The sequence below is a fragment of the Budorcas taxicolor genome, chromosome 12, assembly GCF_023091745.1.
Source record: "Budorcas taxicolor isolate Tak-1 chromosome 12, Takin1.1, whole genome shotgun sequence".
Classification (NCBI taxonomy): Eukaryota; Metazoa; Chordata; class Mammalia; order Artiodactyla; family Bovidae; genus Budorcas; species Budorcas taxicolor.
Window position 1 is genome coordinate 35,960,248 of NC_068921.1, and position 16,061 is coordinate 35,976,308.

General features: G+C 52.2%; 1 protein-coding gene across 1 annotated transcript in view; it reads left to right on the forward strand.

Annotated features, from left to right (window-relative positions):
- The window catches only part of CRYL1 (crystallin lambda 1), a 57,588-nt gene extending 56,920 nt beyond the window's left edge, over window positions 1-668 (forward strand). Inside the window, exon 8 of the mRNA XM_052649952.1 lies at window positions 113-668. Within this exon, the coding sequence (XP_052505912.1) occupies window positions 113-223 (111 nt within the window). The 3' untranslated portion in view covers window positions 224-668. The remainder of the gene's footprint in view (window positions 1-112) is intronic.
- Window positions 669-16,061: the final 15,393 nt, after the last annotated feature.

The window sequence follows — 16,061 nt, forward strand, 5'->3', positions numbered from 1 at the left end:
TCTGAAAGCAGATTCCAGAGTGTGCACAAATAGGAGCGGTTTTCCTTCTGCTTAATTAGTTGTCCTTCACGCTTCTTTCCCCTTTCTCCTCTTTTTTTTTTCCCGTTCCCAGGCCATGTGCGTGAAGGTTCCGGATGACGCAGAGCACTTGGCTGCCAGGAGGGCGTGGCGGGACGGATGCCTCATGAGACTTGCCCAGCTGAAGCGCCAACTGCCTCAGTGATGCTGCAGTGACCACTGCTGCCCCCAAGCGGGGACCACCAACCCCCAGTCCCGTGGCCTTGAGACACCAGGGTGGGGAGGGGGGCTGCGGGAGCCCGGCAGAGGGAGCCCTGCTTGCTGTCCTCACCCTGGCAGGTGCCTGAGGGGGGCATGCCCCAGGCAGGGGTTGATCACAGCTGCTGGGGTCTGTGGACCATGGATGCCCCCCAGCTCCCAGCAGACAAGAGAGCTAATCATCCGAAGATTTGACCACTTACTTTCATGTGATTCCACGTGTTTACATATCATGATCGGTGGTTGTAGTTTCAAGTCATTTTAATCTAATGCAAAATGTTTTTGTAATTATTTTCTGATCTCTTGCTGAGGACCCTGTGGTCCTACACATCTGAGGAGTTCCCTTCATTTTTCTGATCCTTATTCCAAATAAAAGTGTTTGATTGCATAAAGACATCTTTTCTTTTGCTCTTTCTGAGAAAGATGTGTCCTGGTGATGGACAACAAGTGACCACGATGGTCAGGTCATAAAGCAGATGCTTTGTTTCGGAGCTCTCTGTCTGCGGTTCGGTGAAAACCCACACTTTGGGCTGGAGTTTCCCATGGTGCTGTTGGCCCCAGGGTCAGGCATGTTGGAGAAGCCCCCTCTGAGGGTGGCAGGCAATCCCCAAACATCCCCACAGGGAGCACACGAAGGTAAGTATTACCCAGGCCCTGTGTTGCCTCAGCCTAGAGAAGGGCTTGGCATGGGGGACAGTTCAGAAAGGGGGTCCTGAGGGTGACCCTGGGCTGTGGAGGCCGTACCCAGGACAGAGGCTCTGGACCAGAGGCTGGAGCGAGAGGCAGAGCAGCACCCTGCAGGGAGGGGCCCTGGAGCCCACAACCTTCCCCCGGGGCCACCCCCTCACCCCCGCTCTCGCCCTCACTGCATCGTCTCTGGACCTGTCCCAGCCTCCTAGCCTGAGAGGAGAGCAGATAGGACAGAGGTCCTGTGCTCTCCTGTGGGACCCTCAGCTGCTCTGAGCTGGCCCAAGGCTGCCCAGCTGGGGCCACTCCCCTGGTTCCCTCTGGCCCAAGGGGCCTTCCCAGGTGGCTCACCCCCACCAGCATCCCTTCTAGTGGCCAGGGCCGGGCTCCCGTCGGAGAGCCCGCAGGACACTGCACCCTCCGGAGGAGCTGCAGCTTTTGCTCCTGGGTTGGGCCCTGGGGCTCAGCTCCTGCCTGCTCCGTGCTTGCTGGACCCAGGCTGGGGTCCCTGGAGGGTCTCTTGGTGGGAGAGGAACACACATCCCCCACTGGCAAACGTTTACCTGCCCAGGTGACTCTGGACAGGTGGGAGGGACTCCCAGCCTCTCAAGGACGCTCCTATCCTTCAAGGGGTTGATGGCCAGTCCAGCCCTGGGACTTGGGAAAGTTGTCCCAAGGCGTCCCTCAGCTGGAGGTGGTGACCTTTTGTTTCCTTCTCGGCAGGGCGATCATTTGTATTCTGCTGAGGGAAGACTCTGTTCCCTTCCTTTTGGGCTGGCTTTTTTTTTGGGTTTCTACTTTTTTTCAGATCTCTGAGCAAGGCCACTGCCCTTCCCCCAACACACCAAATTCCACACCTCCCCCTGGAGTCCGGCCGCTCCAGCCCCGCTCCTGCTGGCCGTCAGCTCCTGGGCTGGAGAACATCTCTGGTCCTGGCCCCCTGCCCCGCTCCCTGCACCCCATCTGCCATCCCGGGGGCTGCTGGGTTTCTGTCCAGTCCCACCTCTGGACTGACACAGTCTTTTTCGCTTACCATGAGGATCTCAAATGATCCCTTCACCTTTTTTGGAAAAACTGCCTTTTAATTTTGTGTCCTTAGATACACCATGCTTTTTCTTTTTGTTTCTTCTTTTTTTGGGGGGAGTGGGGTGTTTAACCTGAATAATTCCCAAAATAACTTCACTTCCACCACCCCTTTCCTTCCGGAAGCTGGCTGAAGACCAAAGTCTGCCTCCTAACCTCAGGCCTCTTGTGAGGATGACCCTACAAGTCTCCCAGAGAGGAGACCGTGGATGCCAAGCACTTCCTCTGTTGCTCTAAGTGTCATCGTGTAGAGGCTGGATTAATGTGCAGTGTGGATGAGTAGACACGGGCCTGTGGACTGGGCCCAGAGCCCCTAAGGGCGGGGCTTCAGGGCGAGTCCAGCTAGTGGGGGGCTGCTGGTCCCCCAGTCTCCCCTGGGCTATTGTACCAGTGGAGACTGGAGCCAAGGAAGGTGACGCCTCCCATCTCAGGAGCAGCTCTGCCCTGCGCGAGCGTCCAGGGGCCACCTCCTCCCTGAAGCCGTCTGGGCCCTCTGCCTGTCTCTTGAGACCTCCTCGAGTGGCTGCGGCAGCACACGTCCACCCCCCAGCCAGCTGCAGGGGCCAAGGAATCATTCAAGTCTTGTTTCTGGGGGCATCTCACACAGAGCAGGTTCTCAACAAAACTGGCCCCACAGACAGACGGACTTGATGGTCTACTTCAGGCCTCTTGTGCTAACAACTGGGTGGGTGACTTGGAGCAACTCTCCACCACGGACAACAAGAAATGAGCCCACAGGGGCTTTCCTGGAGGTCCAGTGGTTAAGAATCTGCCCTCCAACGCAGGGGACGTGAGTTCCATCCCCAGTCAAGGAGCTAAGATCCCATGTGTTAACAAAGCAACTAAGCCTGTGCACTGTAATGAAGACCCAGCGCAACCAAAAAAATTAAAAAGCAACAAGTACACAAACGTCTTCTCAAACAGAAGAGCTAACACAAGATGTGAGGAATCTGAGCCACAGTCTGAAAACCCAGGAAGGACATGCACGCAAGGATACCTCTTGAACCATCAGGGCCACCAGCCGGGCTCTCTCTGTGTCAGTAAGAAAAACAGCCACCACGAGCTAAAGCACAACCAATGTGTCAAAGTCTGTGAGCTCCTAATGAAACTAAGAAATTAAAAAACCTTGTCAATTGTGCTTGGAGCCTCACTCACATGTGTGGTGCCCTCTGGGGACCTGGGCTCCTGGATACGGGGCTGATTCCTCTGTCCTTGGTTTCCTTTCCTGGGTGATCCACTGGCCCCAGGTGCCCCACTGACCGCTGGGCAGCTCTACAGGCCCATCGTGGGGGTCAGTTCCCAGCTCTAAGTCCCTGATGTCAGATCCATAGCCTGAAATCCAGCCCCAGGTTCATCACAGTGTGTGTACGCATGTGGATACAAGAACTTGCCAAGGCTCAGAATCAAGTCCTGTGTTTGGTATGCGCCTGTTTGTCTGTGTGCATGTGTGTGTGCTTGCGTGTGCATGCGTGTGAGAGAAGGTTAAACACTCTCCAGCTTGGGACAGGCTGGCATCAACCTGCTGAGTCCTGGTTGGAAGGGACGAACCAGGCGTCCCGAAACCACCACACAGGGACTCAGCTCTGCCTGGCTCTTGTGAAGAGATGGATTCCGGGTCTTTCAGAGTCCTGCTGACTCGGGGCCTCCCCAGCAGGGCCCAGGGATCTGTGTTTTTGCAGGAATTCCAGGTAAGCAGCCAGCAGCCATGCTCCGCCAACCCCTGATACCGTTTCTTAAAATCTCTGCAAGGCCCCTGGGGGCCCGTCTGACCCTGGGGACCCTGACTTGGAGGGTCTCTTTTACACTGAGTCCAATCCACCTCCTGGATTCGACTAACCCTTGGTTAGTCAATCCCTCTAACCCTTGGCTTCCAGTCAGTTGTGAACCAGCTTCCTGGCCTGCTGACTTCCGACCCACTCTTTCCAGAACCCCTGGTACAACAGACCCCAGGGGTCTCCTCTGACTTGATCATGGGATTCTCCTTATACAACTGGAAAGGCAGCTGTGTTTCAAGAAAATGGTACTTTCCATCAGGAAGAAAAAGGGGATCCCCAATTATGTGGGCTGCAAGTAAACTGAGCCCCTGAGACTTGGCGGCAGGCACATTGTGTTAGACTCCCCGTGAAAGCCTAGGCAGCTGGACCTGGTTTGATGTTTGACGCTTCCAAGGCTCAGACACCTGCCACGCAGGCAGCGCGATCCCAGAAAGAAACAACGGAGGAGCACCTCACCGGACTGGGTCTGGAAGCCAGAGTCCATGGCGGGCCAGCTCAGAAAACACTCTTGACGGAATGAGAAAAGCTTACACTGATATTAGCACATCTTTGAAAACGGGGCCAGTAATTCTTCTCTAAGACTAAGAGTTGGGGAAATTTTCTGATGTAATGTAGGAAAACACAGGCCACCTGAACTCGGCACCCTTCCTGGTGTTAAGGCCATTGCTGTTACTGTGCCTGAAACAATGAATCCTTCAGAAAAATACTTATTCCACTCAAACTCTCAACACAGCTGAGTAAACTGCCTTGCTCAGCATGGTGGGAAGGTGCTTAACTCTGTCGGGTCCATCTTGATTATGGGCTACATTCCAGGTTTTTCTGCTTGTCTATTGCTTTTCCAAAAATGACTGTTTGGGGGATTGTGAATAAGCTGTGGAGACTTTGAGTTGTCTCATTTTCCTCTGTAGTGGGGTGCTCATGGGGTGGGGGGGCAGTCAGTTTCTGGCAGGGCCTCAGGCCTGTGGGCTCCAGGTGTCCCTGTTGTGGGGCATGGCCTTCAGCCGCGGCTGAGCTGTGGTCCGTCTGATTTGTCAGGAACGGCCTGTGGGTTCACTGAGCCCCATCCCTGAGCACAGGCTCAGGGCGCTTGGGCCTCCTCCTCTTGAACAGACTGGTGAGGACAGAGGGAAAACTCAAACTGAGTCAGTGCTTCCCCGTCCATCTGCCCTGCCTCCTGGAACATTCACCTTTGTCTTCAGCCCAATTTGATGGCCACTTTCTGCTCAAGCACCTGTTTTGCTTTGTATCTGGTGACTGGCTGGCTGGTCGGTGTGGAGCTGACCGGGGTCCCGTCCTCCTGTGGGGAAGAGGCTGCGCCTGCTCCTGCCCTTCAAACCACTGGTCCTTATGCCTGACCACTCTGTCATGGTCATGAGGGTGGTTAGTCCAACACGAGCCCCCTCCACAGCTGGGATCAGAACCCCCTGAGCAACTTTGAGAAGCCTGGAGGCTATGTCTACACCCCAGACCACCCACCAGAGTTTCCAGGTGTGGAACCCAAGCGTCAGTATCATTCAAAGCACCCGGTGACTTCTGTGTAACCAAACTTACTGGAAATGTTTCTTGAGCCCTTGTATGTCTCAGCATGAAAGTGAAAGTGTTAATGACTCAGTCATTCATGTCTAACAGCAACCCCATGGACTGTAGCCCGCCAGGCTCCTCTGTCCACGGAATTCTCCAGGCAAGAGTACTGGAGTGGGTAGCCATTCCCTTCTCCAGGGAATCTTCCCAACCCAGGGATTAAACCCAGGCCTCCCACATTGCAGGCAGATTCTTTACCTTCTGAGCCACAAGGGAAGCCTTGCATGTCTCTACTTTTCATGAATTATTTTTCTTAATTCTATGGTAGCCTCATTATTTTCATACAAGGGAACTAAGAGTCAGATGAGCAAGCATTCCAAGGCCACATGGAAATTCCAGAGCCAGAACTTGTGGCCAGTCTGAACTCAGACCTGCACGTTAATGCCACGCTTCATCACGGTACATGGGGAGGGCACGCTTGCAGGAGACTGAAAGTTCAGATTTGAATGAATTGCACTCTGTCGTGTTGCCGTAACTTACTTGCAGTTTTCCCTGTTGTAGGAGAGTCAGGATGTGGTCAACATTTTTACTTTATAAATTATTCTGCATAGAATATTCTGTGCCTAAAGCTAAGTAGATCTCTAATTGCTTACCCAGGACAGATTATTGGAAGTGGAATCAGGTTTTCACTAGATAGAAAGGTTTATAAATCTTGGTACACATTTCCAAGGACCCTGAGTATACACAAATGCTGGGTGCACCAGGGCTGTAGGCACATCTTTCACTGGGAAATAAACAATGGATTAATTTCCAGTACATCTTCCTTGTAACGACCTTAATTTTGCTAAACTCTACATCTACCCAGGGGGCGCTAGTGGTAAAGAAGCCACTTGCCAATGCAGGAGATGCAAGAGACCCAGGTTCAATCCCTGCGTCGGGGAAATTCCCTGGAGAAGGGACTGTCAACCCACTCCAGTGTTCTTGCCTGGAGAATTCCATGGACAGAGGAGCCTGGCAGGCTACAGTCTGTGGGATCACAAAGAGTTGGACATGACTGAGTGACTTAGCACATACATCTGCCCATCGGCAGGTGCATGGGCTTCCTGGTGGGGAGAAGAGGGTGAGGGTTTTTCTGTGTCCATGGCGTGAACTCACCTGTCCTGGATCAGGCAGGTATGTCTGCTGAGGCTGAGTCACCCACAGCCAGGCGTCCCCTTAAGCTGCCTGAGCATTTCCTTGCCATCCGTGCCTTGCCATAAGTTCTTCGTCATATTTATCCTTGGACTGATTTGTGAGGGTTGATGAAGCAATAAGATGAGATTTAAAAAAAAACAAGTTCCACCCTTTCTGGACTGACTACCTCCGTGTTTGGTGGCGAAAAGCAGGAAGAGAAGGGAGACAGACAGCAGGCGTGTGCAGGTCTGAGGTGCCCAGGGCATGATCAGAGAACTGGTTGGTGCTCTGAGTTCTTCCTTTGACACATGTTTATGACAGGCAGATGACACAGCATTTATAGATATTTTCAAAGCACTGACCCAAGTAGAAAATACAGTGTAAATCAAGCAAGTTTTCAGAACACACAGCTCTGCAACACAGTATCCTGAATGTTCCTCCCTTTTTTTTCCCCTTTTTATTTTTGACTGCAAGTCATATGGGATCTTAGCTCCCCAACCAGGGATCAAACCCATGCCCCCTGAAATGAAAGTGTAGCGTCTTAGCCAGTGGACCACTAGAGAAGCACCTTTCCCTTTTTTTCTCTTTCTTTTTTATTTTTTAAATTACGAAATTATGATAACATATTTACAGGACACTTGGAATATAAAGAACAAAGTTACATATTGTTCCAGTATATATGATAATATATACTATTTTTTAAACTAGATCAATTATGATTTTTAGTTGGAGTTTAATATTAAACTCTCAAAAATGAATAGAAGAATATATAGAAAAGAAGAAGGCTATATTAGACCTGAAAAGCACAATGAACCAAGTCTTAATGTAATTAAGACTTACACAATTCTCACACAACAGTAGATTACAGATTCTATTCAAGTTCCCATAGACTATAAACTACGAGACACTGGAACATATCCGGGCCTTCCCCTTTTAATTTAATTTTATTATTTACTTATAACGGGGTATGGGCTCTCTAGCTGTGGCCCATGGGTTCTAGAATGCGGCTTAAGTTGCTGTGTTGCATGTGGGATCTTAGTTCCAGAATCAGGAATCGAACCTGCGTCCCTGGCATTGGAAGGCGGATTCTTAACCCCTGGACCCAAGGGAAGTCCTTTTCTGGAGAACTCTAACACAGAATCAGCAGTTCTTCCAGTTTCTCCAAAGCAGAGCAGCGCTACACAGAACATTTAAAGTCAGGCGAAACATGCCTCTAAGCCTAAGCCTGGAAACCGCTGAAAAGTCAGAGGAACCTCCTGACTCCCTGCGTGAATACAGACCAAAGCCGGGTAAAAACGTGTCCCAGTAAATATTATTCTGACAGTTACTAAGCTCAGAACCAATGTCCGTCACATCCACAGGCGTGAGGAGGTGGTGCCTTCCCCAGGTGACCAGCTGAGAAGGCGCCTCTGTGGTTTTCATCGGCTTTATGGATGTATAGTTGACAAAGTGCACGCTGACGTCTGTGGTTGTGAGTCCTGACAGGCCTGAGTCTGGTTGCAGAACATTTGTTAAAACTCCTAGAATCTGTGTACTCTCGCTCACGCCCAGAGCTGAGTGGACACAAGCCTCCCAACCATGTCCCTGAATGGAGGACACAAGCCGCCTCCTGAATGGAGGTGTTTCCTGGAGTGGCCATCAGGGTCACTGCCCTTCAGGTTTTACTTTAGAGCTGCCTACACGGCCTCTCCTAACCTGCTCCTGCACTGATCAGACGTGCGGCCTGGAAAACAGGTGATGTTTGCTGCAAGCATGAATTTGCCCAGAAAAGGCAGGAATGAACAAGTAATAAAAACAAATGGGAGGAAAGTTGGCTGTTGTAGCTCAGATTCACAAGCTAGATATTAATTAGGGAAGGGGTAGGTGTGGGTTGGGGTGGGATGAGGCTGGTGTTCGCTCCTTGTTTGTGCCCCGGGTCTGCACTCAGAGTCCAGGGCAGGTGCAGTGTCTCTCAGGCGCTAGGCATCTTACTGGACAAGCTCTCAATGGATTCTGCATGTTTCTGTTGTACTTTTCAGTGCAACACCACGTCATCTTTTCTAGAGAAAACACTTTATGTTGAGAACGCAGAGCAGATTTAAAGGACTTGGAGTGAATTTGGGTTTATGTTGGAAACAGACATGCCGATCTATCCCCAGTGAGATTGCTTTCTTTTCCTCTTCTTAGGGGCACACTCTGGGGAGAGGGTGATGCCCTCTTCTCTCCTGTCGGAACCCAAGCCCCAGCCTCCTCCTGCATCTGTATAGCCGGGCCAGCCCGCTCCCCCCCCACCCCCGCCCTGGGCAGCAGTGGGACCCCTGGAGAGGAGGAAGGAAAGCTGGGTCCCAGAGCTCGGGGAAGCTTCTTTCTCACCGTGTGTGCCAGGGAAGGCAGGAGGACAGCGAGTTTGCGCAGACCGTGGTCAGTTCTGATGCAGAGCTGCACCAGGGCCACATCTTTCCCTCACTTCCCAGGACGGTGCCCATCCCGTCTGTGTCCACGGGGCTGGGGGCCCGAGAGGAAGACCCAGGGCCAGGCCTCATGGCCAAGATCCCGAACTTGTGGACAGTGGACTCGGGGAGAGGGAGGTTCCGCCTGGCCCCATTTTGGGGCAACCTTGGTGCCTCTGCTTGCAGCTCAGCTTTGGTCCTGACCTGCCGCCCACATGGAAGGCAGGCTGTCACCACACCGGGTGCACAGCACAGGAAGTGGGCCCTCCCGAGGGTGGGGGTTGAGGGTTTTTTCTGTTCCATCCTGAGCTGCAAACTGTCAGGGAGACGAGACGACCCTGTTCCTCCTCCGGGACTTTGTGATCCTATCAGAGACTCAGTTATTATACAGCATCAACCAGTGTCCTCATAGGCTTGGGGGACACACACTCTGAGTGGTCTGGGGGAGCCTGTGGGGGATGGCTCGTGGGGAGGGGCCTCGGGGGACAGAGGGGTCTCAGGAGACAGATGGGCTGAAGACACAGTTCATGGTGAAGGCCCAGAGGGTCCAGCCTGGGTGCAGGACAGGCGTTGAACCCGAATGAGACAGAGGGAGGACCATCTGCCAGACCAAGGCCAGGGCAGCGTGGTCGTAAGGAAGAGCCCCTGGCTCCCCGTCTGGGAGGCATTCTCTCCTGATCTCGGGCCCCTGTGTGGGGCCGAGGCCTGGTTCCTGGCACCCATCCTCGCACAAAACAAATGTGAGAGTCCTTCTCCAGCCCTGATGCAGTTAGGGATCTGGGTCCAATTTGTGGGCGCTGGGGCCTAGGCAAGGGCGAGCCCCTCTGAGCACCAGCAGCCAAGTGTTAGTGGCTCCGTTGTGCCTGACTCTTTGCGACCCATGGACTGCAGCCCACCAGGCTCCTCTGTCCATGAGATTTTCCAGGCAAGGAAAATCTCACTGGAGTGGGTTGCCATTTCCTTCTCCAGGGGATCTTCCCAACCCAGGGATCGAACCCGGTCTCCTGCACTGCAGGCAGATTCTTTACTAACTGAGCTTCAAGGGAAGCCTGGCTGGGGTGGGGGGGGGGGGTGCCCTTTCACTGGGGAGCCCAGGAGAGGCCTGCAGCTGGGAGGGGAAGGGGAGGCAGGCACCCATATGCTCCTGCAGGTCCCTACAGGGTGACTTGGCCAGAGCCAGGAGAGCAACTGTGGCTTCCGGGCCCGATGGAGGCAGAAGAGCGACTTTGGGGCTGGAGGCGTCCAGATCAAAGGTGACGGTGCAGCCTCCTCCGGGCCTGGGCATGGCTCTGGGACTCACCCCTGTACCCGAGCCCATCCCTCCAGCCCTGATTAAATTGCACTGAAAGCCGCTGATGTCCCGCAACCACCTCTTCCTGCTGCAGTCAGTGGGGGTGCTGCTCTGGAGCTGAGCCCTGACTCAGTCTAATCCTAGCCTCGCGCACGGATGGCAGTGAGGTTCACAGCAACCCAGTATGCGTCAGGAGACAGAAGGAGGCTTTATGAGGACGCTGCCAGTGGAATCCTTCCTGGGGGCTGAGACCTGGCAAAACTGGGCCAGAACCAGGGCCACCCTGCCAGGCCCTTGACATGTGACCTGGAGGGTCTGTAGAATTGGCACAGTGACCCCCCTATTTGCGGTTTCTCACAGTTGGTTTGGTGCCAAGACAATTAAATGCTTCCCAGAAGGCAAGCTTCTAGGAGAGAGGGAAGATGAACCTCACCTGGTAACTCGTCCTGTCTTCCATGTTGAATGCAGCCACTGAAGGAAGACGCTTCTCTCGCTCTCCCACCATCGGAGCCTGGGTCACTCTGGCTGAGACTCTGGCTGGGGGAGCAGTCGAATTCCAAACACAAGAGGAGAGTCTGGCTTCACCCTGCCTCCGTGCTGCCCAGCCAGCGAGCCTCTGGCCTAAGAAGGAGAGGAGAGCGTGAGGGCAGACGAGCGCTATATGTGTCCCCAGCACACGGCTACTGGACGTGAGACACTTCATATCCACGGACTTGTATAGTATCTGGCCCTTTCCTGACTTCTGCTTAGAATAACGTTTCCAAGGCTCACCCATGTGTGTCAGCGCCTCATTCCTTTTTGTGGCCTAATATTCCACTGTGCAGAGGGGTCATGTTTTATTTGTTCATCAGCTAATGGTCATTTGAGTTGTTTCCACTTTCAGATAACAGCGGTTTTTAAAACCATACAAAATACAGTTTCTCCGCACAGTAGACTTGCAAGGTTGGAGCCTGGGCTCAAGGGGAGGTGCTGACTGGACCGCATGCCCTCTCCTCCCTGTGGCCTCAGGTCCCGTCAGTGCCAGCTTGCAGGGATCTTGTCCAAGGAACACTGCACACACTTGGAAGTCAGCCTCACTTTTCCTGACCTGCTTGTCTATTTCCTTTACAGTCTACACTGAGAAGACCCATCCTGACAGGCCACATCTAGCTTCAACTGGGTCTCCTAAAAAAAGAGAAGGGGCTTCCCTGGTGACTCAGATGGCAAAAAATCTGCCAGCAGTGCAGGAGATGTGGGTTTGATCCCTGGGTCGGGAAGATGCCCTGGAGAAGGTAAAGGCTGCCCACTCCAGTATTCTTGCCTGGAGAACTCCAAGGACAGAGGAGCCTGGTGGACTATAATCCATGAGATTGCAAAGAGTCGCAACTGGGTATAGGAATTTTTTTTTTTTTAAAGCCATGACTCAATGTTGCCTCGTTGTGCAGCATTTTTCTAATTTGATAAATTGGACTTTGTTTTGTGATTAGATAGGGAGATAGAAAATATTGATTTTGGTTACAGGCTACAGCTGCGTCTTGGAACCATCTTCACACCAGGTGTGCAGGAGGCAAGCACTGATTTAAAATCAGTTTAGGGCAAGCCCGCCCCTCCACCAAGACATGATGAAGTTTGTCAGTCTTCCAGGGGTCCCTGTAGACCCTCCAGGCGATCTCCTGTTTCTGCAGCTTCACTCCTGCTGTTGGGCCCCAGCAGAGAAAAACTGTGACTCCCAAACTTTGGCAAAGTGAAGGGAAGGTCACGGCGGGTGTCAACCTCGATCCACTGGAAAAAGGGAAACAGAGGTGGTTGTGTTCTGTGGGAGGCGAGGCTCCCGCGCAGCATCTCCTGTTTTCAAAGCAGGAACGCGTCCACAGCTAATATTTGGATGGGCCCACAGGCATGCTTCCCACCCGCCGAGGCCTCGGCCAGTCCCAGCAGAGACAAAGGGCTCTTGCTGGGCACCTGGGGAGAGGGGCAGGCAGGGCCTCCTCGTGCTCATCTCGTTTCAGGTGGAGTCTTGCAAAGGGAGCGGTTCAGAGTAGAGCAGGGTGTCGGGCGTCGGCTCTGAGACCCTCTGTCTCTCCACCCAGGACAGCTGGTTCCTCCAGGCTCGGCCAAGGACAACACTGGCCCAGGAGCCTGGGCCATGTAGAGCTTCACCGCAGAGAGGGTGGAGGGAGCAAACAGAGCCCACTTGGTCTGGCCACCTCTTAGCCGGCTCTTCTGGGATCTCACCCAGGGTGGCAATGATCCTGGCAGTGGCGGGCTGGGGCTGAGCTCTGGCCACCGCCCGTCCACAGACAGCGGAGGATCAGGGCGGGGAAAGCACGCCTGCCCAAGGCTCGCCTGGTGGGGGCATGGCCAGCATAGAGGTGACCCCATCACCCCAGGTGATGACCTATGTACAGGGAGGGGAGTGACATGGCTGGGTTTTAAGGACAGGAAGTCACCCTGGGACAGCATGGGGGTTGGGGAGGGAGAGGTAGCACCTGAAGTCGAAGGAGCAGGACAGGCAAGGGCCTCAGGCAGTGAGGGGTGGTCTTGAGATGCTTGAGCGTGAGTGAGCCTGCCCATGTGTGTGTGTGGCTACTCAAGTGATCGGTCAGCAATCTGTAAAGTCCTGTGGACATTCCCCTATGGACACTCATCAATTTAATAAGTTATTTTAAGATTGTCAGTCTTCTCACTAGATTGTAAAAGTCATCTCTATTTGATCAACCTTAAAAAGACTTGAATAACTGGAGAGCTGTATTACTTTGCTGATAAAGGTCCTTATAGTCGAAGCTATGGTTTTTTCAGTAGTCATGTATGGATGTGAGAGCTGGACCATGAAGAAGGCTGCACCAAAGAATTGATGCTTTTGAACTATGGTGTTGGAGAAGACTCTTGAGAGCCCCTTGGACTGCAAGGAGGTCCAACCAGTCAATCCTAAAGGAAATCAACCCTGAATATTCATTGGAAGGACTGATGCTGAAGCTCCAATACTTTGGCTACCTGATGCAAAGACCCAACTCATTAGAAAAGACCCTGATACTGGGAAAGACTGAAGGCAGGAGGAGAAGGGGACGACAGAGAATGAGATGGTTGGATGACATCACTGACTCAATGGACTGAGTTTGAGCAATCTCCAGGAGATTGCGAGGGACAGGGAAGGGAAGCCTGGTGTGCTACAGTTCACGGGGTCGCAAAGAGTCAGACATGACTGAGTGACTGAACAGCAACAACAATTCCAACTGAATTCCAACAATCCCAACAACAATTCCTAGCTAAAAAAACTTTGTTGTTTAGTCGCTCAGTCATGTACAGCTCTTTGCAACCCCATGAACTGGAGCCCATCAGCTTCCTCTGTACATGGTATTCTCTAGGCAAGAAAACTGGAGTGGGTTGCCATGCCCTCTTCCAGGGGATCTTCCCGACCCAGGTATTGAACCCACATCTCCCACATTGCAGGCAGATTCTTTACAGCTGAGCCACCTGGGAAGCCACTGGCTAGATGAAAAAACTTAATTTTGCAAAAACAGAGACATTCCACATTAAACTATGGGAGTTTAATGTATTCCCAATGGGAAGCTTTTGTAATGTAAATCTAGATTTAAATTCCACCAAAAACGTAAATGAAGAATCATATTTTCAATCACATATTAAAACTGTCATAATAAAATAGATGGTGCTCATGCATGCACATGTAGAAATAGTTAGATCAACAGACCAGAGGAGGAAATTTCAAAACAAAATTAGGTGTACATGATAATTCAGTTATTGTGGTGGATCACACTGTTGGTGATGTTGGAATAACTAGCTTGTCATTTGAAAAACAATTCACCCAAATGGCTTGGTGCATGTATGGTCCACGTGTTCTCAACACACAGCAACATGTTTGTGAGTTCATCAGCCAACTCCATGGTCCTGTGTGGCCAGGGGACATCAGTGCAGAGGAAGGAACAACAGGTCCCCCACCTCCCCAGCCACTAAACATGCCCAGGGTGCTGTCCAGGAAGACTTGTGTCGCCTCCAGGGCAGTCTGTTCTCTGAAAGACTCCTATTTGAGCACGTGGGGGTACAGTGGATAGGGTCCACCCTCCAACATCTGGGTTTACATCTGGGGAGAGTCTGGTCCTTCTCCCATTGAGGGAAAAGCCCATCAAGCAACTTACAGCAAATTCACTAGTGGGCTTTCTGGGGAAGCTTTCAAAGTGAAGGATTGCAAAGAATTTTATTAGGTACATTCAACAATATAATTTTAAACAAATTCCACTGAGATTACTTGAGTGCCCAGAAAGGAGGCAGAAAAGGACTGGAATTGATTAGAAGCTGATGAGAGGGCTGCTGAGGGGGAGCAGGTGATGGTTTGCAACAGTGTGAGTGCACTTAACGCTCTGAGCTGGTTACACGCTTGTTGGTTACAGATTCATAAACTGAAAGTTCTCAGGGACAATGGGGTCTGGCGATGGCAGATGTCTGGCCCATGTCCAGTCCCCAAGAGACGTCACCCCTCCATGGCACCCGGCCATGACTCAGCGGCCTTCTCAGCTGCCCCCTTAAACCATAAAGCAGTTATGATGTTTGGTTTTGTGTATACTTTACCACATTAAGGAAGGAGGAGAAGGAGCCAATGGACAAGAGTTTGAGCAAATTCCAGGAGTTGGTGAAGAAGGGAAGCTTGGTGTGCTGTAGTCCATGGGGTCACAAAGAGTTGGACACAACTGAACGAGTGAACGAGTCAAACTAAGGTTGAAACTCAGATCTAACTCTAATATGTTTTTACTGTGAATGCTATTGTTTCCAGGGATGTTACCACAAAGCCTTCGCACATTCTAATGGATAGTTTGTCCAAGTGACAGTCACTTCCCGGGGACCAAGCATCCCTTTGACCTACAAAGTGGCCAGTTAGCATCAATGATGTGCTCAGTAGATGTTCCCTCACAAGCTGTGATGTGAAAGGAAAAAAGTCAAATGAGGTAGGTTGTTGTTGGATTTGGTTCCCAAACTCCTGATCAGAGTCGAGTTTTGATGGTGTGGAGCCTCAGGTTGGTGACAGGGACAAACCCAGGCCCTTCTCTGGAGCAGCCGCAAATCATCACCGCAGCTGGGATGAAGGGTCCAGGGGAGAGCAGTGAGAACCGCCCAGCGGTGCTAAGGCAGGGCATACACGGAATTAGCTGGAACCCGTTTTTCTGGGAGGGGAAAACATGGGTGAGCTAAGTGACCCAAATATATGCCTGGACCTACCCATGACCCAGGGATGATAATTCTACCTCTTATGACTCAAATCCTCTCCCTATAAAATGGGACAAATAGTACCGCACTCCCTTTACATCCTAGAGATGGCGGGAGAACTCACAGAAGCTGTCTTAACCCGGAACCCTGATCCGGCCTCAAGTACAGTCCTGAGTCTTTATTTCCTACACCCTAGGCCCACAGGGGAGGAAGGTTTCCCACATAAAGCATGGAAATCACCCAGCGTGGTCTGAGTTATTTCCAAAATTCAGTTTCTACCAAGTTCGAGCACCCTTGTTGGTTATAGATTCATAAACTGCAAGGTCTCAGGGGCGATGGGATCCAGGGATGGCAGGTGTCAGCCCAGTGTCCAGTCCTCAGGGGATGTCACCCCTCCTTGGACGGCGCCCTGCCATGCCTCCGTGGCCTTCTCAGCCACCCCTCCATCAGTACAGTAGACTGCAGCTGGGGTTGGCGCGCAGCAGCAGACCTGTGACCTGTCCCTGATCCAGTCCAACCCTTTCCTTTTAGAGAAGTGGACGCCCAGAGAGACGAAGTGGTGAAGCCGGGATGCACCCAGGAACTCACCACGGGTCAGAGGCAGGGCCTGCACTGGAGTCTAGGCCTCTG